We start from the raw sequence: 27,931 nt of genomic DNA on the forward strand, positions 1-27,931 counted from the left end.
CAAGTTATTTTACATATTTGAACATTTAAAAAAAGTTATAAACACTTGTCTGTTCTACTCATTTCAAATGACTTGTGAAAGCTGGTTTTCAAAAAAACTAAATCATATGACTTATAGCAACTTTCTTTTGTGTACAGTAACGAAAATAGTTACTTTCCCTGGTAAAGAGTTACTTTTATTATAGAGTAATTCAGTTACTAACTCAGTTACTTTTTGGAACAAGTTGTGAGTAATTATAAGTAATTACTTTTTTAAAGTTACTTTCCCAACACTGGTTATAATAGATTTTTGTGTTTTTTTGCACACACAATTTCTTGTCACTTCACAAAATAAGGGTTTAACCACTGTTTATGGAGAGGTCAGACAGCTCTTGGATTTCATAAAAAATATATACATTTATCTTCCAAAGATGTACGAAGTTCTTACGGAAGCCAAAATTAAGCCAAAAACCATGTCTTTCTATACTGTTCATAAAAAACCTTGTGCAGTGTGCACTGTGTATCAGGTGACACGTGGAATAACTGACAAATATCAGTAATAACAAAAACGTTATTACACAAGAGCATACAAAAAGTACAAATGGACAGTGAATTATAGGGTTTTGCATATTGTAAGAATAGAAAAGCCAATGATACCCAATGTTGAACATTTTTCAGCTCTTGAAAAACAACAACAAGCCAGTCCCAAATGGCACCTTAACCGCACTTCTGTCGGGTAGAAGTCTGCAGCGGAGCTAACTTCTGTTCAACTTCAGTGCGGGCTCTGCAAAAGAATGCATCAAGGGCGCATATCGACCGCTCGTTGAGCACCCTTCTGAAACCTAAAATGACAAATGGGACACCCTACAGTCTTATGGACTTCACAATTATCGTAAGTGCATAAGTACATAAGTTTGCCATTTGGGACAGGGTCCTATGGTCTTCAGCTAACTGTCTAAATAAAATCCATAATCCCAAATCACGTACTAATTTCTTAATGTTTTGCTTCAAAATTGTAGGACTATTTACTGGTAAATAATTAATGGTGTTTGCACCCAAACGAATAAAAAGGCATTCTGACTTCCTTTTCTTCTTGTCAATAGTAGTGTAAAAAAGTGTATTCTTGGTAAATTTATACTTTGGGACAACATCAATTTCAATAACCCACCTATCCTTGTCTGGACATTTTACCTTAACGAACTTCGGGGGCCTAATGCATGCAATTGCAATATTAGTATTTACTTTGAAGTGCTCCTTCAGACCCTTGTAAAATTCCTCAATGTATTTGCTCTGAGACGGCACTTCTATTCCAATGATTTGTCCATGTTTGTACAGTGGCTCATCTCCAACACCAAAATGGATAGTTCCATTTGTTCGAGAATTCATACATGCTGCAGCAAACCAGAATGTTTCATCTCTGAATTTTTTGAAAACATTCTCTTCTAAAGCATGCTCTGTGTTTGCCATAAGCTTGTACTCGTGCAGAGGGTCTATAAGATTGCTTGGACCAGTCTCAGGAGGAAGAATACCATTTTGTACGTATTCAAATGTTGTGCTGCTTTCATCAAAGGGGCGAGGCTTACACCAACAACATACAGAGCTTTTTGACATGTCCACTGAGTTCTCCATAAAGTTACTTGGGTGTTCTTTGGTCTCATTCCCCACATTATTTGTTTGTTTTGCGAAATGTGTCAAAGGTAAAGCCAGGGATTCTACACCATTAGCCTCATTTCCTTTTGTGCACATGCCATCATCCCGTTTCTCCAGTAGTTGATCCTTCTCTTTTTGAAGAAGTGATTCATCATAGGAATTCCATTCACTGCTTGTATATTTGGGTGTGTCATCTGACCAGCTCTGCACACTTGATTTACCACCCATATGTTCTTCAATGCTGACATGTGCGGACGTCTCCAGTTCAGCAGATCTAATGGTAGGACATTCAGCTTCTAATTTATCTTGCCGACAATGCTGTATTGCAGATGTCATTAATGATGCATCTGTGTCTTTGGGTATGGCACTGTGCTCAAAGTTTTCTGAGGATGTTCTTAACAGGGCCACAGATTTAAAGATCTGAACTGCAGGTCCATGCTTTAAACCAACATCTAGGAAGTCTTGTTTATCAAATAAAATGAGAGAGGCTCCTGAAACGTCTTCATTGTAAAGCATTTCAGCATACTTTTGATCGATATTCAACTTTATGATCCATTGATAGACATCCTCTTTCGTCCAGTCATCTATTTTATCCGGCTTTTCCCATGCGTCTGAGGTTCTGTTGTGTGGGGAACATTCTGCATGCTGAAAAGACAATAACAGTTACGTAAAACTTATCTTTTTCATTTAACTTTAGTGCATTAATTTGTCACAAAAACTAGTTTGGAAACACTTATTGGCAAGAAAAAGGGATTTAACTAAATAAATAAATGTGTTGTCACGTGACAGAATTAGCGTACGTACATAGTCCTTGTTTGTTCTCGTTAAAGCAACTTTAATTATATTGACTCATATTAATATAATATTAATATTGAATTATTCATTTGTATAAAAAATTATTTGTCACACTTTATATTTACATTAGGTGTCTACTATGTACTTCAAAAAAGTAACTGTTCAGAACTGTTACATTGGTTTGGGATTTTTAGCCAAAAAGGCAAAACAATGCTGACACTGCTGCTGCCAGTACACATGCAGGAAAGGAGACAAGAGGCTGTTTTTTTTCATGAATGTCAATGGAGAAGAGGCTTCACCAACACTAAATAAACCGCTTTTGTGAGGAAACAGCTTCACATTTAATACATCAACTGCCTGTCTGGTAATCTTTGTCTGATTGCCTTGTCAATCATCGTCACAGTTCAAATCCTCCACATTCAGTTTAATTTCCTACCGTATCAGAGAGAAATGTAGCCGCACGTTGATCTGACATGTGTGGGTCTTTAATGCAGGGACCCTCCTTCTGTGTTTGCAATTTAAATATAATGATGCATTAAAAAGTTAAAGGGTTAGTTTACCCAAAAATTAAATTTCTTTCATGAATGACTTGCCCCAATGTCTTTCCACACCCGTAAAACCTCTGTTCATCCTCCACAGTTTAAGATATTTTAGATTCAGTCCAAAGGCTTTCTGTCCTTTGCCCACTTGCTGTCCACGTCCAGAAGGTAATGAAAACATCATCAAAGTAGTCCATATGTGACCTCAGTTGGTTAGTTAGACTCTTTTGAAGCGTCGAAAATACATTTTGGTCCAAAAATAACAAAAAAATACGACTTTATTCAGCATTGTCTTCCGCGTTTGTTTTCAAACCTCAAATAAGAATCAAACGGTCACGAATCAGCACAGATTGATTCGTGATTCATATCGCATATGTCACATGATTTTAGCCATAGACATAATATACGTAGACGCCCCAAAGACTACGCTGCCTATTGGAGCGGACGTATTAGCGCGGAACCATCTTGGATGGGCCCCCAATGCGCCGCCCCCCGCATTTATTTCTACTGAGGAAGATGTATTCTCACCTACAATGATCATAACTCCCCGAGTTTTTACCGGATTTTCACACGGTTTGGTTTGTTACAAACTGCAGAGACTTAGTTATGATACAGGACGCTGTCACACATCGAAAAATTCTGCTTTCATGTAGAAAGACTACGAGCTTTAACTAAGACATATGGTAGACTATGACATATTGATAAATGTATAAATTAATTAATTTTATATTTTAATAAAGAAACCAGTTTGATTGTTCATTTGAATTTATTTCTCTCACACAGGCATATTGATAAATGTATAAATTTATGAATTTTATATTTTAATAAAGAAACAAGTTTTGATTTTTCACTTAGATTTATTTTTCCCTCACACACGCACTCTCTCTCTCTCACACACACACACACACACACACACACACACACACACACACACACACACACACACACACACACACACACACACACACACACACACACACAAACACACACACACACACACACACACACACACACACACACACACACACACACACACACACACACACACACACACACACACACACACTCACCTTCTGTAACACATACAAGCTCCCATATATACTGTAACAGCTCAGAATTATTATTTTTGTAAAGGCCTAAAGTAAACGTTATAATTCCAGGTCATTCCAGCATCTTACATTACCCTGTCAGGCTTGCAACTGGGACTGGGTAGCTAAAATCCTTTAAAAAGAACTGTTTTGCACAGCTTCTTGCGTATGCTTGCACTCTGTAACTCCAGGGTAGTTAACAAACCCGGAAGAGATGACAATGCTGAAAAAAAGTCAGTTTTTGTAATTTTGGGACCAAAATGTATTTTCAATGCTTCAAGAGATTTTAACTAACCCACAGATCTCACAAATGGACTACTTTGATTATGTTTTTATTACCTTTCTGGTCTTTCTGGAAAGGGACAGTATACTGTGCATATGTTTTAAATGGAGATACAGAATCTCTCGGACTAAATATAAAATATCTTAAACTGTGTTCCGAAGATGAACGGAGGTCTTACAGGTGTGGAACAACATTAGAGTAAGTCATTAATGACATCAATTAATTTTTTGGGTGCACTAAAGGCTTCAACATACTCCGCAAGAACAGAGAAAAAAGTTCTTGCTCCCAGGGCTGCGAGAACAAAATTACTTAATTTTGTTCTCGCAGCCCTGGTTTGGGAGTTCTCGTAGCTTGTTCTCGACACATCGCCTGAGCAGAACTTTTTTCTTGCGGGTGTTCGAGAATATTGTGTGATTCGTCATACATTTAAAGTGGGCGGGGTTAATGCGGAGAAACGCAGATGATCGGCACCTGCTTTAAGCTTGGGACATACTCTGCAAGAACAACGAAATTTGTTCATTTTCTCGAGGTGGCAAGAACAAGAACAAAGTTCGTTCTGGCCAGTACATTCCATACTTCACGAGAAAAGCGATCATCTGCAATTTTCCGTATTAACCACGCCCACTTTAAATGTCTGACCAATCACACAATAGTTCTCAGAAAACCCGCAAGAAAAAAGTTCTGCTCAGGCGATGCGTCGAGAACAAGCTGCGAGAACTCCCAAACCAGGGCTGCGAGAACAATATGGCGTAATTTTTTTTCTTGTGTGTGTTTGTGTGAACTATAAGATGTCGCTCTATTTCTTATTAAGTAATAAGTAGCTAGTAAGATAATATAATGGTAACAAACGTTACATTATGCAAGTAATTATTCTATTGATATGTAATATTTTGTCGTCAATACCATATATGTATGGTCAATACTGTCGACGTTGTCTTTGCTGTATCAGTAGACTCTATATTTATGTTTAATATGAAGTATAGGCCTTCCCTGTACGTCAACTAGAAGCAGCAGCGCCGCATCAGACACGCTTCTGGTGTGCAAAGGCAAAGAAAACGCCATGCAGCAGCCCCGCGGCTGACACGCAACAGAAACGCACACTCACTGTGTGTCTCCGGCCTGAGAGACTTTCAAACATCAAAATGTGGTTTATTAATATATACTGTCAAAATTACATATAAACTTTCCTATTTCATATTTAATTTCCTATTACATATAAACTTTCCTTTTCCTTTCCTATTCTATTCTATTTTGCCTTGAAACGCTTCAAACACGCTTGCGTGTCACGTGAAAAATAGACGTTGTTTCTATTTATAGCATGCACGTTAGCAGTGGCTCTTCGAAAACAAAACTCAGCCACTTCAGCAGTTCTGATTTAGGAACATCAGAATGACTGCTGTGTTCGTTATTACTACCAAGAACAGAACACCACAATCACGTAGACACCATTCTGCTAACGCATCAACAATGGTGGACTATGATGAAAGCTCACTCAGGGCGGGTCTGTGTTGAAACACTGCTGTCAATCGTGGTAGCGGCTCAATTTGAGACGGGAAAATATATAAGGAGATTTAAAAAAAACACTAGATGGATTTTTGTCATTATAGGATGGTTGTGTACAGGCACTGCCAACACAAATTTCTGTACAATCCACTTGTAAAAGTGCATGTACCATTATATGACCCCTAAACAGTCATACAAGACCTTGTTACAAGAGAACAGGATGATCGTTTAAACTGATGATAGAGAGAACAATGGAGAGAACAAGAGAGAACTGCGCAGGAGAGAATGTGGAGAAGATGTGGAGATTTAATAATATTATAGTATTTGTGTAAACTGGTGGATAAAGATTTGGAATGCAATGATTTGATATAGTATGATATAATTCTTATTTTAAACCACTGTAAACTGATATTGGAGATTGAAAACCCCTTTTTCAGGTTTTTGGAACCTATTGATTGGAATCTCCATGACTGAGACAACAAAACTTATGCACCAATGCCTTTTGGGATGACATCATGCAAACTGAAGCAGAAAAGAAAAAAGAAAAAAAAGATACCTTTTCTGATTCTGATGGCTCTCTTTGCTCCATCGCTGTTATTCAATGATTCCTTTCTACCCAAGTCAGCTGAAAAGGCACAAAAAATAATGCAGATATGAACTATTCCAGCATTGTGGACACAGAAATGTACAAATAACTGGTAAATGACAACATTCTAATATCTATTTTATTTCTAAAGTCCAGACAACAGGAATAAAGCCATTTCAAAATCCTTCCAGGACAATGAAATGCTCACTCCCTAAAAACATGATGCACCATGAAAACCATAGCACATCAATGTTCCCTTAGAGGCACAAATAAAATATCTAAATACACAATGTTATACATTTTGTTGACTTGTGTATAGCATTATTCCAGATATTTCTAAAAATGTTTAATTCCAGAGAAATAAGCAATTTTATCTAGGTCACAGACCATGTCCGAGTGTCACCTATTAATGACATCATACCCACGTTACCCTCAATTTCCATTTGTCCCACCAAAGACGCTTTAATATATTATATATTTTATTAGATTATGGAACATTTATAGACTAATTATTGTACAGTAAAACAGCACTTTCTCCATCATAAAATGTTTTTTTTTAGTGTCTCATAGCAGCCAGAGTATGTACTGAGTAACGTTATAACATCATTTTCCACCTCAGATGCATCTAATATGATAAAACTGCGGTGCGTTACTCTACATAAGCTTGACTGAAAGAAGCAAAAGTGTTAGTCTCCAGTATAATAAAAGCTCCACTGCTCTCGAGCCGTGCGTAACACTTGTGGTCTCTTATCCCTTACGCAACAAAAATATATTTCTCAATATATTAGTTGACAATTTATTTCATGTGTCTCCATATATTGTGAAATTTACATGGTAATATATCATATGATATATGATATAATTATATATTATATATGCAAGTTATATACTGCAATATATGGGACAATACTGCAATTATTGCCGTATTCATATATTGAATTTACATATTATTATACTACTCAATATATTGCTATGTATATTGAAATATATCCTACAATATATGAAATTATATATTGGAAGAGTCATTGTATATATATGTAAATATATATGTAAAATTATTTGAGATAATATACCTCAATGTACTGGATAATATAATCAGATTAATATGGGAACATATGTCTTAAATATATTGATTTATATTACATAGTATATAATTATCATATATATTGTATACATGGTAAATATGAAATAATCTAATGTACACTGTCTGTCATATATTTTAAAATATAACAGATTAAAATATAATATATAGAAACTATATTGAATGTCATGCACCATCTGATTTGGGCTATTGTTAATCAACCTCTGTAAACATATGCAGGAGCTTGCTTAACTATATCAATGTATTTTAATATATGAATCAATATATAGCAATAGGTTGTCCATCCATATATTGCTATATATTTTCAAATATATGAGGAAGTTTCTGATACATTGAAATATATTTTCTAATGTATTGCAATATAAATTCTAGTATATTGCAATATATTTTTGTTTCGTAAGGGATAAGCAATTGCTTTAGCTGCCTCGTTCCAGTTCCACAACACCCTGCCCTGCTGTGCTTCCAACACAGTCTCACCCCTACTCGTCAAATGTTGCCGAACGGTCAAGGGACCCTGACGTCAGCTGTTGACGCACAGGGTACCCCTAAATCGCCATTTTTCGACGTACTGGGTAATCCACTGATTTCAATGAAAAACCTAGGACGTCATAAACAGACGTGTTGGGCATGTGCATGTTATCGTCATGATGGAATTTATTGGGTTATAATTTTTCCATTATGACATGTTGGAGTGTGATTCTCAATTTAATCAGCCAGCACAATTGTATTTACATTTATTTACGCTATGATACACGTTTGAAACAGTAGTCAAACCCCACCCCGCCCTAAACCTACCCATTTGCGTATTATATGATATAAAACACAGGCTGTAACAGACAACAGGCACACTTTATTGAAAAAGTCCAACTATTCCGAGGCCAAACGATTGAATTGTGCGAAGAAAAGACCCAAAAGCAATCACCGTCTCTATCCGCGGCGCGCGGCGCGCGGCCCGCGCCCGTGCGTCACACTGAAGACGCCACAGGTAAGACCCCTCGGCGTCACGCGATGGACGAACTGGGAACCCAATTGCTTTCAGTGGGAAACCTTTGGCGTCAACATTAGACGGCAATTCTATCGGTATGAAATCGCGCTGAAGAAGTCTCATTCAGAACACATCGCGATGTTTGGCATCAGATCAAGTGTGCCACATGTTGGTGAGTAGTCATACATATTGTCCTAATATTTGATATGAAGTATTTTCTGCTTGTCGTTATCGATCATGTTCAGTCACTGCATTGTATCTGTCATCATCTCCACTGAGGCTTTGCATTTCTTTCCTTTCTAAATAAACACACCTTGCTAATAGGGTAATTTAACACTGTCACGTGACGTGCTATAGACCTTTAAACAGTTGTTAATATTTAATAATAATTACTAGTGTAGTTCCAACGTGGCATTTGTAGTAGAAGCACAATAAAATAAAATAAAACAACACTTGCCATGCGTTTACCACAGTATTGGTAGTTTTAATGTGATATTTGTTGTAAATAAACAGTAGCCACAACAATTACCATGCTTTAAATGCATTTTAATGTAAAATCCAAATATTGTTATTTAAATAGTATACTTTATAATGCTATATATTGTATATTATGACTTTTTTCTCTCTTTCTTTTTTTTTTTTTTACCTGAAAAGACCAAAAGGGCCTCTCGGACTCAGTCAACCCATTCTTGTTTGTGGAGAAGTAACGGAGAAAACCGAAAGCTGCAACAGCAAATATTTGTAATGGTATGTATGAGTTGGTTTGAACCCTTTATCAAACATTTTATTTAGCATTTGTTGTTACTTATTCTTACAAATCCTATAGCTCAATCAGTAAGAACATATTCCCAAAGTCTTAATAATTCACAAGATTTATCAAGTTGTCAAATTCGTATGATTCTCGCACATATAGCTCTGAAAAAAATTAAGAGACCACTTAACATGGATTTCTAAATGTTAAGTGGTCTCTTAATTTTTTTTTCCAGAGCTGTATTTGTATATGAAGAGTTCAGATGCAAAAGCCTCAAAAAGCCACTTCGGTCACATGACATCAGATATTCGATTATTTTTTCTTAATCAGATCAGTTGCAATGTTTATAACGTCCCGTTTGCATGTAAATAATTTATGTGACCACAAAATCAAGTGAGTTATCTACATTTTCAAACAAATTCATATGATATAGCTTGCTATTATATACTTTTAATAATGGGAATGCACACATATCTGTGAACTTACTAAATAAATGTATTTAACATTTAATTATGCAACGTTTTTTACAGAAATAAATCCTACAGTTATGTATAAACTGACAACATCATCATCATGTCCTGTCCTGGGCACATTGGGCAACATGTGTCCTCCAACATATTCGATCTGTGGCCACGTTTTCACATCTTCTCATGGAACACCGGCATTGAGGTCTTCGTGAAACATCGGTCTCATATCTTCCTTGGTTTTCCCTGTCTCGTGCGTCCTCCTGGTGGTGTCCACTTCATAAGTGTTTTTGGGTGTTGTTGTTTGGGCATACATGGGACATGTCCAGTGAAGTGCACCCTTTGCTCTGTCACAGTGTCTCAAAGTCTTCACATGGAGTCTGTAGAGTCTTATGATCTCTTTGATATATGCAGAACCAATATTCATAAACTGTTCTTGATGTCTGCCTATGCCTTTATCATCAGGAGTTTTAGTGAAGGACATATCTATTGCCATCCACTAGTTCTAGTCATGCATTGACTTCATGATGCTATAGTCCATGTATATTTCTGCATTTGTTGTTTGTTTGAACAAATGAAGATAGTGAGAGTTAATACCTTTGAAATCAATAATTATTCATTAAAACTTTTATTACAATGGTCACTAAAGTACATGTCCACCATAACTACCTCTATCATTATATCACTACCTTGTTAATGTAACTGTAACATGAATGTACTTTATAGAAGTATTTTCTTACTGAAAATGGTTAACATTTACAATAATCATCAACTATTTTAATTGGCATTTAATTTAGTTACAATAAAAGTGAACAATAATCGCAAATATATAGTATTAAAGTTTAGAATGTAAAATGTTCTTTTTTTGCCTATATATATATATATATATATATATATATATATATATATATATATATATATATATATATATATATATATATATATATATGGGCACTACATTTGTATTTAAACTGTTTGACATTAAATATTGGAATATGCTTACAAAATTGTGTGCATTCATTGTGCTTTTGTTATATTTGTTTTAATTCCAAGAGTTCAGATTGTAAAGGATGGCTTAAAGAAGTTTATGCTTGTAGACCATTGCATAGAAAAAGGTTTCTCTTTCAAATATATTTATTATGCATCAGTTTAACCACACAAAGAAGACTTTCGTTTTAAAATGTGAGTTTTATTATTTAATTAGAATAAATAAATATTTAGCAGCCTAAATATTAAATATTTAAGGAATCTACCCCTTCAGTTGAACCGGATGAGATGTGATATAATTTACCATAAATGGACAAGGAAGTGTGACGCCTCTGTTCAGCTGGGTTGTCATTGGCTGTGACTTTATCGCAGAACGCGCTGTGATTGGACTATCTGTTTTAACCATATAAAACGGCGTTTCATGTTACAAAGTATGTTTTGGTGTTATTATTACGTCAGTTATACGTTAAACGTACTCGGTTACTTTCGTAACCTCGGTTCCCTGAGAGAGAGGAACGAGTATTACGTATGGGAAAAACTCCTTTTCTCGAGAATGTGAAGCAAAACTTTTAATAAAGGTATCTATGTAAAGCGCAGTGAGCTGCACGGCCATAGCCCAGCGCGAGGAGCGCTCTGATTGTCCGGGCTGCGGCAACTGCAGGAACCTATGGTGAGGCGGCTGAGAGGAACGAACCAATGGGGGGCGTTCCAGAAGCCCGCCGAAAAAGGTGCTTATATTTGCATACAGGAGGCTATATAAGACCCTAATTCGCCATAGGTGTCAGGTTTTAAGATCGACTGAAGCGATACCTGAGAAGCATAAACACGGCACGGAACGTAATACTCGTTCCTCTCTCTCAGGGAACCGAGGTTACGAAAGTAACCGAGTACGTTCCCTTTCGAGAGAGGTTCCTCGTATTACGTATGGGAACACAATGTAAAGCGCCGTGTGTGCTGACTGACCCAGTATACCCAAAGCACATGTTATAAACCCCCGAGACACCGACAGAGGCGGCTTATAAGGGGAATGAAGAACCGGAAGAGTCGGTTCGTTTGAACAGCTGATCGGACATAGTCGGATCTTATGATGAATGAATAGTGCTTAAGGACTAATGTGTACAGGCCAAAATGTAAGGCAATCTGTTTGCCAGGGTCAAGATAGAGCCTAGATGGAGAGAAGCCCTGCTTGTAGAGCTGGAACCTCCAACTTGTAGAATCTGATAAAAGTGGACGGAGAGGCCCAGCCTGCCGCCGCACAGATATCTTCCAAAGAAATGTCACACGACCAAGCCCAAGATGAGGCCATGCCTCTAGAGGAGTGGGCTTAAATGCCTGTAGGACAGGTTAGGTCCTGGACCTATATGCTAGTGGGACTGCATCCACTATCCAGTGTGAGAGACTGTTTCATGACAGCACAAACTTTAGTGCGGCCACCGAAGCAATGAAGAGCTGATCCGACTGCCTGAAGGGGGCGGAGCGCTCTAGATACAATCTCAATGCTCTGACTGGGCAGAATATGTTTGCGTCTTATTTTCTCTGAGACGCGGGTTAAGCAGTGCAAAGAGCTGCATACTGAAGGGGTTGATAGCACTTTCAGCATAAAACCATGCCTCGGTTTGAGCACAACCTTGAAGTTGCTGGACCCAAACTCAAGACAGGAAGGGCTCACGGAGAGTGCAGGTAAGCCACCCACTCGGTTAACCGAGGCCACAGCCAGCAGAAAAACGGTTTTGAGTGATATGTGCTTCAAGCTCGTGTTCTGAAGTGGTTAGGAGGGGGAACCCTTCACGGCCTCCAAAACCATGGCGAGGTCCCAAATAGGGACCGAGGTAGGGGCAAGGCGGGCTGAATCTCCTGGCCCCTTTAAGAAAACACACAATAAGATCACTTTTCCCTAGTGAATGTGCCGCGATAGGAGCGTGGCTAGCTGCTATGGCGGAGACACACACCCCGAGTATGGAGGGGGGACGACCCGCATCCATTAGCTCTTGGAGAAAGCGAGCGGTTCCGCCAGTTCGCATGAGTGTGCGTCGATGTTTCGCGTAGCACATTGGTTAGAAAACCACTGACCACTTCAAGCAGAGCTGCCAGATAGCAGGGGCTCTAGCTTCCGAAATAGTGTTCATAACTTGTCAGAGAGGTTCCCGGATACCGTTGATGGGCCATACGTGGAGGGCCCACAGCTCGGGATTGGGATGCCAGACCTTCCCTTTCATTGGCAGAATAGGCATGGGGCTGTGTCTGACAGCTGAAACAGTATGGAGAACCATGTGCGGTTCTTCCAAAGTGGGGCTATTAAAAAGCACAGGCTGCAGCTGGATCGCGATCGGAGGGAACATATAGAGGGAGTCTGGGCCAACATGGGCCAGGGCATCCCTGCGTTTGCAGAAAAAATATTGGGCAGCGTGTGCTGTGCAAGCTGAATTGTTTGCGGGTAAAGGGACCATCCCCCTGGGGACATGGGTCCTCTGGATAACATGTCCGGACCCTGATTCAGAATACCTGGCACGTAAGCCGCCCTTAGGGAGCTCAGATTGTGCTCTGCCCATAAAAGGAGATGCTTAGCCATGCAGTGAACAGAGTCTGATCTCGGCTGCCCTAGCGATTTTATGTACATTATCAAGACGTGGTGGTTCTTATGCCGTAAGTCTTGAGTCTATGACAATGACTGTACTGATAAGCCTGCCCCTCGAAGGCGAATCTCAAGAATGGCCTGTAGTGGGGGTGGGGGGTTATCGTAACGTGAAGTATGCGTTTTTCAGATCTATTGAGAAAACCCAATCCCCGGGGCGAATGTGCGCGAGGATTTGTTTCACCGTCAGCACCTTGAAACGAGCGTGTCATAAGTGCTTTGTTCAGATGCCTGGAAAATGGGCCTGAGACCGCCACCCATTTTCGGCATGAGGAATTAGCGACAGTAAAAACCTGACTCGCTAGCGTCGGGTGTACTGTTTTCGCCGCTCTCTCCTTTAACAGTCTCAATGCCTCAGCGAGAAGCACGTGACTGACACTGCTTCTTACAGAGGGCTCGACCACGGCTTGAATCGCGGGGTCTGCGAGCAAAACTGTAGCGAGAACCTCGTTTTATATGTTCAACACCCAATATTATATACCAGGAATGGCCTGCCAGGCCTGGGCTCGTAAAGCCAGGGGTTGAATTAGATTCGGGGGCTGGCCGCTTAGTAATAGGGGCCTGTTAGCCGGGTTGCTTGTGCTGTAACACTGCTTTTAACACTGTGGGGATAGTGTTAGTTTTGGCGGTGCAGGCTTTGCAGTGGGCGCACGCCTCACATTTATATTGTGTGTGCGAGAGTGAACTTTGTGAAAAGTGCTTGGGTGCAGGAGTGCAGACTGTAAAGTGGGCACATTTCCTACATAGAAAGCTCTTTTGTGTGTAGTGTAAACAATGTGCAGTGGCGCACAACCTACGTAGAATACCCACGGTGCAAACCAGTGAGCAAATCCACAGGGGTAAACGCACACAGCATTAGTGTGCAGACGAGCGTGTTTAACACAGGCTAGTTGACTGCAATATTTCATCTCCAGTCACTTAACTTAAGGGAACTGGGAGAATGTAAGGAAGTGCGGGTGGTATGTGAGCCATTCCACAATGCCGTTATGCTCTAGTCTAGACTGAAAGCGCGCATGCAGACAAGCGTGTTTGACCACAGGCTAGTTGACTGCAATAAGGCTAGTTGACTTTATATGGTGTAATCCGGCCGCGGCGGGATTTATTTGTGATTTTGTGAGGCTGAATTAACAGTGCTTATGTAGGGGTGCACACTGTGTAGTGGACACTTTGTCTACAGTGTAAAAACCTTTCCAGCCGCCTGAATAAAGGGGACTGGAAGTGATAGAGTGAAAAAAGGGCTTAGCTTGGCAGCCATTTTCCGACGCCCTTATGCTCTGACAGTGAGCGCGTGCTATGACGTAAGCCGCGCTCTAGTCAGCAACGCGCTGTGGAAGGGGCGCGCGCTATCATGACAAGGCAGCCATTACAACTTCCTTGGCAGTAAGCGCGCGCTGCAGCGACATTGTTCTTGACATACCCAACAGCCCGAGCTCGCTCGTCTAACTTACTCTAGTATTCTCTGTCCGCAGCGCTTCAGCACGGCGGCGGTAGAATGAGCACGGCGAGAGCTTCGGCTCGAGTTAGTTTATTCACTCTAGTATTCTCTGTCCGCGGCGATAGAGCGACAGGACGAGAGAATTGGAAGCGTGAGGTAAAACTCTGTCCGCGGCGCTTCTAGCACGGCGAGAGCTTCGGCTCGAGTTTGTTTATTCACTCTAGTATTCTCTGTCCGCGGCGATAGAGCGACAGGACGAGAGAATTGGAAGCGTGAGGTAAAACTCTGTCCGCGGCGCTTCTAGCACGGCGAGAGCTTCGGCTCGAGTTTGTTTATTCACTCTAGTATCTGTCCGCGGCGATAGAGCGACAGGACGAGAGAATTGGAAGCGTGAGGTAAAACTCTGTCCGCGGCGCTTCTAGCACGGCGAGAGCTTCGGCTCGAGTTTGTTTATTCACTCTATTATTCTCTGTCCGCGGCGATAGAGCGACAGGACGAGAGAATTGGAAGCGTGAGGTAAAACTCTGTCCGCGGCGCTTCTAGCACGGCGAGAGCTTCGGCTCGAGTTTGTTTATTCACTCTATTATTCTCTGTCCGCGGCGATAGAGCGACAGGACGAGAGAATTGGAAGCGTGAGGTAAAACTCTGTCCGCGGCGCTTCTAGCACGGCGAGAGCTTCGGCTCGAGTTTGTTTATTCACTCTAGTATTCTCTGTCCGCGGCGATAGAGCGACCGGACGAGAGAATTGGAAGCGTGAGGTAAAACTCTGTCCGCGGCGCTTCTAGCACGGCGAGAGCTTCGGCTCGAGTTTGTTTATTCACTCTAGTATTCTCTGTCCGCGGCGATAGAGCGACAGGACGAGAGAATTGGAAGCGTGAGGTAAAACTCTGTCCGCGGCGCTTCTAGCACGGCGAGAGCTTCGGCTCGAGTTTGTTTATTCACTCTAGTATTCTCTGTCCGCGGCGATAGAGCGACAGGACGAGAGAATTGGAAGCGTGAGGTAAAACTCTGTCCGCGGCGCTTCTAGCACGGCGAGAGCTTCGGCTCGAGTTTGTTTATTCACTCTAGTATTCTCTGTCCGCGGCGATAGAGCGACAGGACGAGAGAATTGGAAGCGTGAGGTAAAACTCTGTCCGCGGCGCTTCTAGCACGGCGAGAGCTTCGGCTCGAGTTTGTTTATTCACTCTAGTATTCTCTGTCCGCGGCGATAGAGCGACAGGACGAGAGAATTGGAAGCGTGAGGTAAAACTCTGTCCGAGGAAAAACTCCGTCTGTCCGCGGCGCCTCCTCAGCGCGACGGTATAGTGACGAGAGCTTCGGCTCGAGTTCGCCTATTCACTCTAGTATTCTCTGTCCGCGGCTGTAGCGCGACGGAATGAGAGAAGAGTGGGAACAACTCTGTGGCAGCGGCGGAAGAAGAGCCGCGGCGGCGGCAGAGTGAAGAGAGCTTCGGCTTGAGTGTGCTCATGTCCTCTAACATTCTCTCTTTCCGCGGCGCTATTCCGCGCGACGGGACGAGAGCAGAGGGAGAGTGAGAAGAGCTCCGTCTTTCCGCGGCGCTTAACGACGCGGCGGAACGAGAGAGTCCTCGAGTAGAACAAGCCTGTAAGCTCTAGAAGTGGCGTTGCAGCGGCAACACAAACACATATAACACTCAACATAGACACAGTTTAAAGGATATATAACGCCGGATGGCGTAGCTGGAACGGCAGAGAAGGCGGAGAGGGAGTCCGTCGTCCTCAGCTGCAGGTTCCGCTGGTGCCTTTTCAACGGCGGTGCTTCTTCCGGAGACCAGCGAAGGTATCGCTGAAGGAGATAAAATCTGACACCTATGGCGAATTAGGGTCTTATATAGCCTCCTGTATGCAAATATAAGCACCTTTTTCGGCGGGCTTCTGGAACGCCCCCCATTGGTTCGTTCCTCTCAGCCGCCTCACCATAGGTTCCTGCAGTTGCCGCAGCCCGGACAATCAGAGCGCTCCTCGCGCTGGGCTATGGCCGTGCAGCTCACTGCGCTTTACATAGATACCTTTATTAAAAGTTTTGCTTCACATTCTCGAGAAAAGGAGTTTTTCCCATACGTAATACGAGGAACCTCTCTCGAAAGGGAACTAACTATAAAGTGTCGATATGTTGTGAGAAATGACTCCTTTACTGAGAACCCAACCCTAACCCTAAGCATTTCAGCACACTTCTATGAACTACAGCGCCATGTTTCCCATTGCATTGATACAATGACAGATATATGGGTAATGTAGTTTAAAAGGTTTCATAATGAAACAATAAATGTTAAGTAAATTACATATTTAATGGACAACTGGATATTAAAATATGTTCATTGTGTAAACCTTTATGACATATATGAGGGCCAAGCTGAAATTGTATATTTTACTGTGAGCACTTTTAAATAAACCTTTATGGCAGCTTTCCATATATGTCTGAAAACTGTGGCCAACATTATTTAGTAAACATTGCATATGCAGTTGTCCTGCCAATTTTCTCTGTGATACGCTAACCAGACTTTGAGTTAAAGCCATTTGAAATATGCTTTTTTTTTGCTCTTCCAGGGGCCACTACTGGGTCCCTGGAGGTGTAAGGGCAGTACAACATACACAGATATATTCTCCTCATCACGTACAACAAACTTTGAGTCACATTTAAATATCAGAGTATTTTGTCTTTTCTATTCTAACGTCATGCTTGTGTATAGGTTTTGATATTGTGAGACCATCTGATGAAATACAGAAATATTTGAAAGAAATGTTTTAAAATAATAATTATTAAGTTTTCTTTTCTTTTATGGATAAACACTAATAAATATAATGTATGAACCTGCAACAACTTGCCATTATCCACTTTCCAGAGTAAACAAAAACAATTTATATTATTTACACTTCATTATTACTATTAAATATAGGACAATGCACCATTAAGTAAAATAACAAGAGACATTGTCACAATTTCATCTACACCCTCTTCACGTACCTGGCATCGAAAATGTGCATGCTTTAATTCTTATTGCAGTAGTAGATGTACCAGAATGATCAACATGGATCATCTTCAGTTAAGCTTGAAGTGTTTGTAATCCTTCCCTTTATTTCACTGAAAACTGACATACTTGTCACAGCATGCAAGTATACAACTTTTTGGAGCATTGTACCAAATATAATATAACCAGATAAAAAATTTTTACTTCTCAAGTAAAATATTCTTGGTAATTAATAAGATAACCTAAATAAACTGGTTGAATGTGTATTTACTGTACCAAACACCATACACAATACTCACCATACTTTATCACTCAACACTTTATTGGAGGATACAGTATACAGTTAATAAAGTAGAATAAAGTCAAATAAGATTCAAGATAAATAAAAATGGGTTTTAAAAAACACATTAACATCATATTAATCCATTCACAGCTGCTGAAGCCACACAAATGAGTGCCACATAATCCCATCCAGTCAACTATGATACAGAAAACAGATTTGATATAGTGTTGGAAAATAATGATTCATTATTACAACTAGACTGGTTTCTGTCTCTTCCCTCTATCATGTTCATGTTCTTCTTCTTCTAAACAGTTCGCCCACTTGTACCCTACAGTATAATCAATGTACAGATGATGTGATCACTGATGTTGTGTAGCCTTTTCTCAACCAGAGGAAGAAGTCGTATAATCCGGCGTTCTCCAGTCCTGGTCTAAAAGTAAAACAACAAACACAATTCAGATTAAGTTTAATGTACAGTCAGGTTAACCTATGTTCTTCAGTAAACTCTCCACCTCAAAATGGGCAGAAATGCCAATTCCTGATTTAAATTTACAAAGCAGCAGTCAGTACATAACATAATATACACATTGAAGCATTATGTATAATATTGCAGCCCATAATATTAGCCAAGTACTGAACAAAAACTAATTTACCCATATCAACAGCAACCTTTTAAACAGTAGATCTTTTATAAAGATCTTTTAGAAAGGCATGGTCTCTTCTGAGCCTTTGTCAGTGATGCTAGATTTCTTTAGTTACTTGTTTCAAGAGCATCACTTGTGATAGCCTTTACAATATAAAATTGTTCAAATACTGCAATACAACTTTCATGGACAGAATTAAGAAATAGGTACCCAGGCACCAGACTTACCATGCTTATGAAGCACCCATGGCCATGTATAGTTCTCAGAGAGCAGAGTTTTTGCCTCTTGTATTCCTCCTTGGCAGCACATCTTTTTCCTGTAGAATTTGTGCCTTCTCTTGCTATCCATCTTAAAACACAAATGCAATGTGTTTAGTCTGTGGAGTATAAGGCCTTGTTTCAAGCCAAAGAACTAACCAGATATTACACATAATTCAAAGAACATTTACTATTTGATTCCTAATATGTCCCAACTCATTATCTTCTAAAGCTACCCAGAACCATCCATGGTCTACAAAACAATGGAGAAATACATGGAGTTTATAACAACTAAATGCTTTTTCCCACACTTGTCTGCTTTTATCTAAGACAAACAGACGGTGCAGTTTTTAAGAACTGAAGGCCAAAAGTGTAATAATAATTGTATCAAAAAGGGAAAACAAATATTTACCATTTTAAATAAATCCAAGATACAGAACCTCATTTGCTTATTTTAGGAGTTATTAAAAGATTTAGACATGAATAATGGTACGTATTTTATCAGAGTAGAAAGAATGATCACTGTTGAAATGAATAGTCCTTTGAGAGATCAACATCAAATTTTGTACTACATATTACAGCATTGCTTCAATACAAGACATACCAATGGACTTGCGCACTTTTCTGTCTTCTTCGGGCACAAGATGTCCATCTTCCTTCCTCACCCTAAACAAATGACTTATTTTCTTAGCTTGCTTCGATATAAGGTCTGGTCTTTCTTCTCTTCTGTAAAACAAGAAAGTCTCACTTACTCTGTGCAAATACTATTGTTTTTAAAACATATAAATTAAGACAGTTACAATAAAGTTAATTTACCATAAGATTAAGGTGAGCATTTGATGAGTATATATACTAAAAACTGTATATACTTTAGTATACTGATACTGATAATATTCAACTTTACCTGTGAAGGGCTGATTATGGCAAGATTCGCTGAGAATCACTAGAAGCTCTTGTGAGGGTTGACTCTTAAAAGAGCTGTTGAGTTTGATATTGTAGAGATCTTTTAAACAAAAATAAATAAATAAAAGTAATCTGCAAGTAATCCTGCAAGACAGAAAGAGAGAGGAAATTGTATTACATTGCATGCAAGTTGTGAGTTCATACATAACTGTTTCTTGCTGTAAAAAACGTTGCATAATTAAATGTTAAATACATTTATTTAGTAAGTTCACAGATATGTGTGCATTCCCATTATTAAAAGTATATAATAGCAAGCTATATCATATGAATTTGTTTGAAAATGTAGATAACTCACTTGATTTTGTGGTCACATAAATTATTTACATGCAAACGGGACGTTATAAACATTGCAACTGATCTGATTAAGAAAAAATAATCGAATATCTGATGTCATGTGACCGAAGTGGCTTTTTGAGGCTTTTGCATCTGAACTCTTCATATACAAATACAGCTCTGGAAAAAAAAATTAAGAGACCACTTAACATTTAGAAATCCATGTTAAGTGGTCTCTTAATTTTTTTCAGAGCTATATGTACGAGAATCATACGAATTTGACAACTTGATAAATCTTGTGAATTATTAAGACTTTGGGAATATGTTCTTACTGATTGAGCTATAGGATTTGTAAGAATAAGTAACAACAAATGCTAAATAAAATGTTTGATAAAGGGTTCAAACCAACTCATACATACCATTACAAATATTTGCTGTTGCAGCTTTCGGTTTTCTCCGTTACTTCTCCACAAACAAGAATGGGTTGACTGAGTCCGAGAGGCCCTTTTGGTCTTTTCAGGTAAAAAAAATAAAAAAAAGAAAGAGAGAAAAAAGTCATAATATATAATATATAGCATTATAAAGTATACTATTTAAATAACAATATTTGGATTTTACATTAAAATGCATTTAAAGCATGGTAATTGTTGTGGCTACTGTTTATTTACAACAAATATCACATTAAAACTACCAATACTGTGGTAAACGCATGGCAAGTGTTGTTTTTTTTATTTTTTTATTGTGCTTCTACTACAAATGCCACGTTGGAACTACACTAGTAATTATTATTAAATATTAACAACTGTTTAAAGGTCTATAGCACGTCACGTGACAGTGTTAAATTACCCTATTAGCAAGGTGTGTTTATTTAGAAAGGAAAGAAATGCAAAGCCTCAGTGGAGATGATGACAGATACAATGCAGTGACTGAACATGATCAATAACGACAAGCAGAAAATACTTTATATCAAATATTAGGACATAATATGTATGACTACTCACCAACATGTGGCACACGTGATCTGATGCCAAACATCGCGATGTGTTCTGAATGAGACTTCTTCAGCGCGATTTCATACCGATAGAATTGCCGTCTAATGTTGACGCCAAAGGTTTCCCACTGAAAGCAATTGGGTTCCCAGTTCGTCCATCGCGTGACGCCGAGGGGTCTTACCTGTGGCGTCTTCAGTGTGACGCACGGGCGCGGGCCGCGCGCCGCGCGCCGCGGATGGAGACGGTGATTGCTTTTGGGTCTTTTCTTCGCACAATTCAATCGTTTGGCCTCGGAATAGTTGGACTTTTTCAATAAAGTGTGCCTGTTGTCTGTTACAGCCTGTGTTTTATATCATATAATACGCAAATGGGTAGGTTTAGGGCGGGGTGGGGTTTGACTACTGTTTCAAACGTGTATCATAGCGTAAATAAATGTAAATACAATTGTGCTGGCTGATTAAATTGAGAATCACACTCCAACATGTCATAATGGAAAAATTATAACCCAATAAATTCCATCATGACGATAACATGCACATGCCCAACACGTCTGTTTATGACGTCCTAGGTTTTTCATTGAAATCAGTGGATTACCCAGTACGTCGAAAAATGGCGATTTAGGGGTACCCTGTGCGTCAACAGCTGACGTCAGGGTCCCTTGACCGTTCAGCAACATTTGACGAGTAGGGGTGAGACTGTGTTGGTGCTTCATAATACAGTAGTTATCAATCTTAGTACCGTCCCAGTTTTTTTCCACCAGCTGTGAGGTGAATATGGCATCTTGAATGCTCAATCTCGCTGTTATCAAGCTACGCCTGTGTTTTGAATAGGTGACCTCTAACGGGCGAAAAAACGACAGTGTGCCTTTAACAGAAATTCTGAAATATAAAAACATAAATCGCACAAGCCAACTTAAAGGGTTAGTTCACCCAAAAATGAAAACAATTTCAATAATTACTGACCCTCATGTCATTGGACACCCGTAACACCTTCGTTCATCTTCAGAACACAAATGAAGATATTTTTTTGAAAGCTGATGGCTGAGAAAGGCTTCAGATAGGCCTCCATTGGCATTCAGTACATTCCCTCTCTCAAGATCCATAAAAGGCACTAAACACATCGATACAAAGCCCATCTCACTACAGTGGCTGTACAATAATTTTAAGTTCAAGTTGTGCGCGAAAAAATTCAAAATAATGACTTTATCCACCATCGCGTAAAATATATATTTTATTAGACTATGGAACAAGGAAATGTACTGAATGCCAATGGAGGCCTTTCTGAAGCCTTTCTCAGCCATCAGCTTTCAACAAAAATATCTTAATTTGTGTTCCGAAGATGAACAAAGGTGTTACGGGTGTCTTATTGAAATTACAAATTTGAGTTATGATTTGAATTTGAATTTGATTTTCATTAAATCAAATTCAAATCAAATTCAATGAATTTGATAAATCATGAAAATAGCACAATTTGGTATGCTTCACTGTCAACACAAACAAAACACACACAATTACCCAATATGCTTACAAAATCTTTTAAAAATATTTGAATAAAGGTTGTCAATTCTCAAAAATGTTAATTGTATTAACTCAAATGTTTTATTCCAATGAACTCAAAATTAAGGTAACCAGGTACCTTATTTTTGAATTTTTTACAGAATCATTAAAGTCCTTGTGAAATCAAAATCAACCTCTTCTACTTTGTTAGCACATATTACAGCTCTTAGAGTGAACAATTAATCCGTGCAAGTTAATACACAGAAAAAAATTGTTTGTCACTGTAATCTTTAAAGGGGTGATGAATTGAGAAATCAACTTTCTCTTGAGCTTTTGATATATAAAAGTCATGGTAATATAAGAATATCCTGTAAGTTTCAGAGCTGAAAACGTCCTTTTTAGTCAAAGAAAAGCTTTTATAGGCACATTAGGCCTAGAAAACGATCGTGTGTTTCATTCTTACGTCATAACGCTATGAAATATGCCTCTACAGCACGTGTAATTCAGTAGCCCCGCCCACCAACTCATGGAGCTGATCGGATCGCTAGCCAGCATCGATAAACATGTGGAAGACGATAGCAAGATACTGTGGAAGAACACAGTCGCTGCATAAGCTTCCTTCGGATCATAATATTAGGAATGTGTGATACTTCACGTCATGTGTGAATGTGTTACAGCTCACGTGGGGAATAAACATTTGTGTGTTTGCTTCATTTCACTGCAGAATCGTTTATAAACAAGTCTCAAATGCTGGATTTGCAGATACAATGTTGTGCCTTCTATATTGGATCCGACAGGAATGGTGCAACAAACATATGTGATTAAAACATATTTTTTATATGTAGGCCTAATAGTAGTCCCGGGGCTGTGTGGTTTCTAGATGGGCTACCAAAACGTACGCCCGTCGGCAGAAATTCTTTCTTGATCTTGGCGCTCACGTGTGTGTGTGTGTGTGTTCACGCTTATCGACCAATCGTGCGGGCCATGTAATATAGAAATAATATTCCAATCAATTGAGGGTAGATGAGAAATACATAATTGTGTTTGCTTGATAAAGACGTTTAGAAGCCATGTGGTCGAGAGAATCTTTGCAGTTGCCGCTTTCAAAATTATCTCTCCTAGCCTGACAAGCCAGACCCACATCAAGATGTTTGGTCTGGAAACTCACCATAGACAGGGCTCAATCCGAGGGGCGGGATAAACGGTTGTCTTTCAAACTCCCTCTGCACGTGATAGGATAGCGCTACAACCAACCAGAGCAACGAAGGTGAAACGGAGCTCATTGACAGATTAAACTTTCACTGTATCCGGTCAGCAAAACTCCGAACACATCTTCCTTTTTAAGAATGACTTCAGTGCCGTTCTTTGTTCTTTTCTCAGAGAAAAGCTTAACTCCAAGTCTTCCAAAGTCGTGGTCAAAGCTGATGCGAAAGACCGCCGTTCGCCAGTTTCTGTGTTTACTAGAAGCACGCAAACGCAACTCGGCCGTCGTCATTATGGCCCCGCCCACCGACTCTATACACGATGTGATTGGCCCGGCAAGATTTAGGCGAATACAGCTCAGAAGAGTATTGAGAGTTGCTAGACGACACTCGCGGGCAGATTAGATTTGCTGCCGCTAGGGTGCGTCTAGATTTCTAGGCTAGATCTCTCCCTCATGTGAACTGAACTGACAGGGGCTAGATATGACAGGGGAGCTGAAACTCATTAAATATGCAAATATTATCCAATCCTAGCCGTGGGCATTTCCAAGTCTCCATTGCGGCACGCCCATCAAAACCCAGCGTTCAGAAGACAGCCTCAAAACCAGTGTAGAAAATAGCCTATTACTTATTAGTTATCATGTTTTTGAATGTAACAACCACACAAACATCATTAGTTGACCTCAGACAACAGTATAAAAAAAGAAAAAAAGCCAGTTCATGACACCTTTAATCAAAACTTCCAGTCTGGAAACGGAGTTCCTTCTCAGATGACGGCAGTTTGAAGGCTTAGGTTCGAATATCTTTAACCACTCCCCGCCAGCTGTTAGTCTGCTGTGAGCGAGCAATGGAGAGGAGGAGCGCTGAGGTAAAACCCTGCCCTCTATTCAATATTCAGTTTCACTTTGAAATATGTCACAGCAGTGAAGAAAACTCATTTGCTATTTCCGGTTCACTGGGACTTTAAATGTGATGGATTAAAAAAAAATGGGGCGCAAATATTATTCAATTAGCCTATATTTCAGTTTCAGCATTTTACACAGAATCATAGTGAACATAAGCAACCATTAAATTTATTTAGCTGAAATTTTGATGGGTTATGTAATACTTTATATAAAAATTAAGTAATTTAAATAGCATTACGGTTTACAAAACATTCTGCTGTTAAATGACAGTAGTGATGTTATACATCAAGGACTTGAGTTGTTACGTTTACATGCAACCGAATAATCCATAAGTTAGGGGTGTCAACAATAATCGATTCGGCGATGCATCGCGATGCGGGGCATGAACGATTCAGCATCGATGCGGCAAAGTGCCATAATCGATTATGTCACTGTTTATTTTCTGGCGGAAGATAAAGTTGTGAAGTTTCAAATACTTCCGGTTCCGGGCGCAATTCACCTTTATTCCACAAGGTGGCAATGTCTGATACGCAATGATGAAGTGACGTTTCACTCATAGTTACCTCTGACAGAAAACGAAACAATAATTATAATCTGCAAAACTTGAAATGGGTTAGTGATTTACTTCAGAGAGCAAGTACTAGACACAATCATATGTTAGTGTCACTGTCTCTTGATGATGGATGTGGTCAAGAAGCTGTCAGTGATCAAAATATTGATTTTGAAGACATTGAAAATGAGTTTGGAGAATATGCTTGAGATCGCGAATATGAGGCAGATGCTGAATATACTGGTAAACGAACTCTGACGAGGACAGATGATGATGGTATTAAACATCTGCTCAAACTGAATCCTTCCAAGCTCCAAAAGGTAACGAAATAGGTTTTATTTTACTCTTCTGTAGCTGTTACTCTAAAATCAGGAGTTTTATATATTATCACGACAGGTAGAGGTCTATCCATGTTAAATATAGATCTGGGTCGCTAACGACCTGAATATGTAAGAATGTTTGGTGAAACAGTCATGCATTTAAGGGTTAATTGCATTTTATTTAATTTTATTTAATTACATTTTATTTTATTTAATAACTTTTATGTCAAAGATGCAGGAGACACATGCAGCCAATACAATCTGTTGTTTAATATCTGCTTGTATTGCCTCATGACTGATGAAAAATTTGCTTTGTGTGCAGTAGAATTTTGATGCATCACAATGCATCGTAGAATCGAATTGAATCGAATCGTTACCTGGTGAATCGTAATCGAATCGAATCGTGAAGGCAGTGCCAATGCACACCCCTACCATAAGTAATCGGATTTTGACTGCTTGTCAATGAAGGTAAACACCAAATCCGACTGAGCTCGAAACGAACACAATTTTAATCGGACTGAAAGGGGTGGTTTATTCCTCTTCTAATCCGATCACAAGAACATCTATCATTGAAATGTATTAATGCAAGATGCCCTGAAATGTGTGTGATTTGGTCTTTTTAAACTGCAAAGGTAAAGCAAAAATTAAAATTATTGTGATGTTGGTCTCACAGAATTCCATGAAATAAACATGGCCTTAACTCAAAATCTGTGATAGTTTCACTGAATCGTAGAAAATTCATTGATGGGTCCACGGAAGAGATGCCAATGTATGTAGATGACAGGCACCATTCATAGTCCACACATAATTCTATGAGATCACTCAGATCAGGGGAGGAGAATGTATAGGTCTATACATAGGTGTGCGCAATATCGTCTGCGATAATATTGTTTGGCGTCTCTGAGCAACACACGCTGTGTTATTACTGAATGAATCAGTTTATTGAAAGAATCAGTTGAAATCAATGATTCAGTGACTGTCCCAAATGGCACCCTAAACCCTCAAAATCTTCTTCTGAGTCCGCACTTTCACAACGTAATGCCGCTTTGACCGCCGGGTAGAAGTCCACTGCGTAGCTCGCAAACTTGCGTGCTCAGCTGAAGTGCGCATCAAGGGCACATAGCAGCCGCAAAGGGGGCGCTCACAAGCATGGGACACCTTACGGTCTTGTGAACTTAACGGACACGTGCATGCAATGGCCATTTTAAGTCCACAAGACCGAAAGTGCACATGAAGTGTACCATTTGGGACAGGGCCTAGTCAAATTGTTTAAATGAATCGGTTGAAGCTCAATGACTCACTCATTAACAGTGGCTTGCTGCCGCCTACTGGTATTTTTTATTTAACATTTTATAGTATCTTTTCATGTTTTAAATAATTTCAAATATCAGTATTAAACGTTGTGTGTTTAAAACATCAAAACATTATTTTTGCATAACAGCAGGTTATTTTTAGGTTATTGATATGATTTCTGCCACTGCTGTGAACTGACCATCACACTCCACACAGATTATGAAGAATTTCAAAAACTTTAGGTGTCAGCTGATCCAGCCAAGGTACCACAATAACACACTCAGCAAAATATTGTCTAATTTTCGTTATCGAGAAAATCCCAGAAAATATCTATATCATTTTTTGTCCATGTTGCACACCCTACCTATACGTGCAGGCTTCTTGACAAGAAAGACTTGCACATAGATGATGAGACACGTGCATCCTTGTTCACTTCTCTGGAAGCCACATCACCGCACATCTCTTAAATGGTTAGTTCACCAAAAATGAAATTTCTTTCATTAATGACTCACCCCAATGTCGTTCTACGCCTGTAAGACCTCTGTTCATCCTCGAAACACAGTTTAAGATATTTTAGATTTAGTCCGAGGGCTTTCTGTCCTCTGAATGTAAGTGTAATGACCACTTGCTATCCACGTCCAGAAGGTGATGAAAACATCATCAAAGTAGTCCATGTGTGATCTCAGTTGGTTAGTTAGACTCTTTTGAAGCCTCGACAATACATTTTGGTCCAAAAATCACAAAAACTGCGACTTTATTCAGCATTGTCTTCTCTTCCGGGTTTGTTTTCAATTCTCAAATAAAGATTCAAACAGTTATGAATCTGCAGAGATCCTTATCAGTACGAAGTGCGAACAATCCTATCTACAACCTGGGAAGACATATGGGCCCCCTTTGTAGACTATTTTAATGCATCCTAATAATTTCACTGCATAATCCAAAGAGCAGAGAATAAAAGTGTGCCCCTTTGTTACACCACTGATTTC

At 39.5% G+C, this 27,931-nt stretch overlaps 1 protein-coding gene and 1 long non-coding RNA gene across 2 annotated transcripts; one reads left to right on the forward strand and one right to left on the reverse strand.

Annotated features, from left to right (window-relative positions):
- Window positions 1–451: 451 nt before the first annotated feature.
- LOC137073110 (sterile alpha motif domain-containing protein 9-like) lies at window positions 452–27,928 on the reverse strand. Its single transcript, XM_067441283.1, has 3 exons — window positions 27,458–27,928; window positions 6,393–6,461; window positions 452–2,273 (listed from the first exon to the last, which is right to left on the reverse strand). The coding sequence occupies exons 2-3, from the start codon at window positions 6,423–6,425 to the stop codon at window positions 843–845; spliced, it is 1,464 nt and encodes a 487-aa protein (XP_067297384.1). The 5' UTR covers window positions 6,426–6,461; window positions 27,458–27,928; the 3' UTR covers window positions 452–842.
- On the forward strand, window positions 8,282–10,244 carry LOC137073113 (uncharacterized). Its single transcript, XR_010904730.1, has 3 exons — window positions 8,282–8,681; window positions 9,164–9,256; window positions 9,791–10,244. It is a non-coding gene; the product is annotated as an uncharacterized lncRNA (long non-coding RNA).
- Window positions 27,929–27,931: the final 3 nt, after the last annotated feature.

This window comes from Pseudorasbora parva, chromosome 4 (genome assembly GCF_024679245.1).
Source record: "Pseudorasbora parva isolate DD20220531a chromosome 4, ASM2467924v1, whole genome shotgun sequence".
NCBI lineage: Eukaryota > Metazoa > Chordata > Actinopteri > Cypriniformes > Gobionidae > Pseudorasbora > Pseudorasbora parva.

What these genes read in the sequence shown, in the direction of transcription:
- LOC137073110 (XM_067441283.1), bottom strand. Translation starts at nt 6,425, where the DNA reads ATGGAGCAAAGAGAGCCATCAGAATCAGAAAAG. An exon ending in AGCCATCAGAATCAGAAAAG is followed by an intron (nt 2,274 to 6,392) that starts GTATCTTTTTTT and finishes TTGTCTTTTCAG; the next exon opens with CATGCAGAATGTTCCCCACA.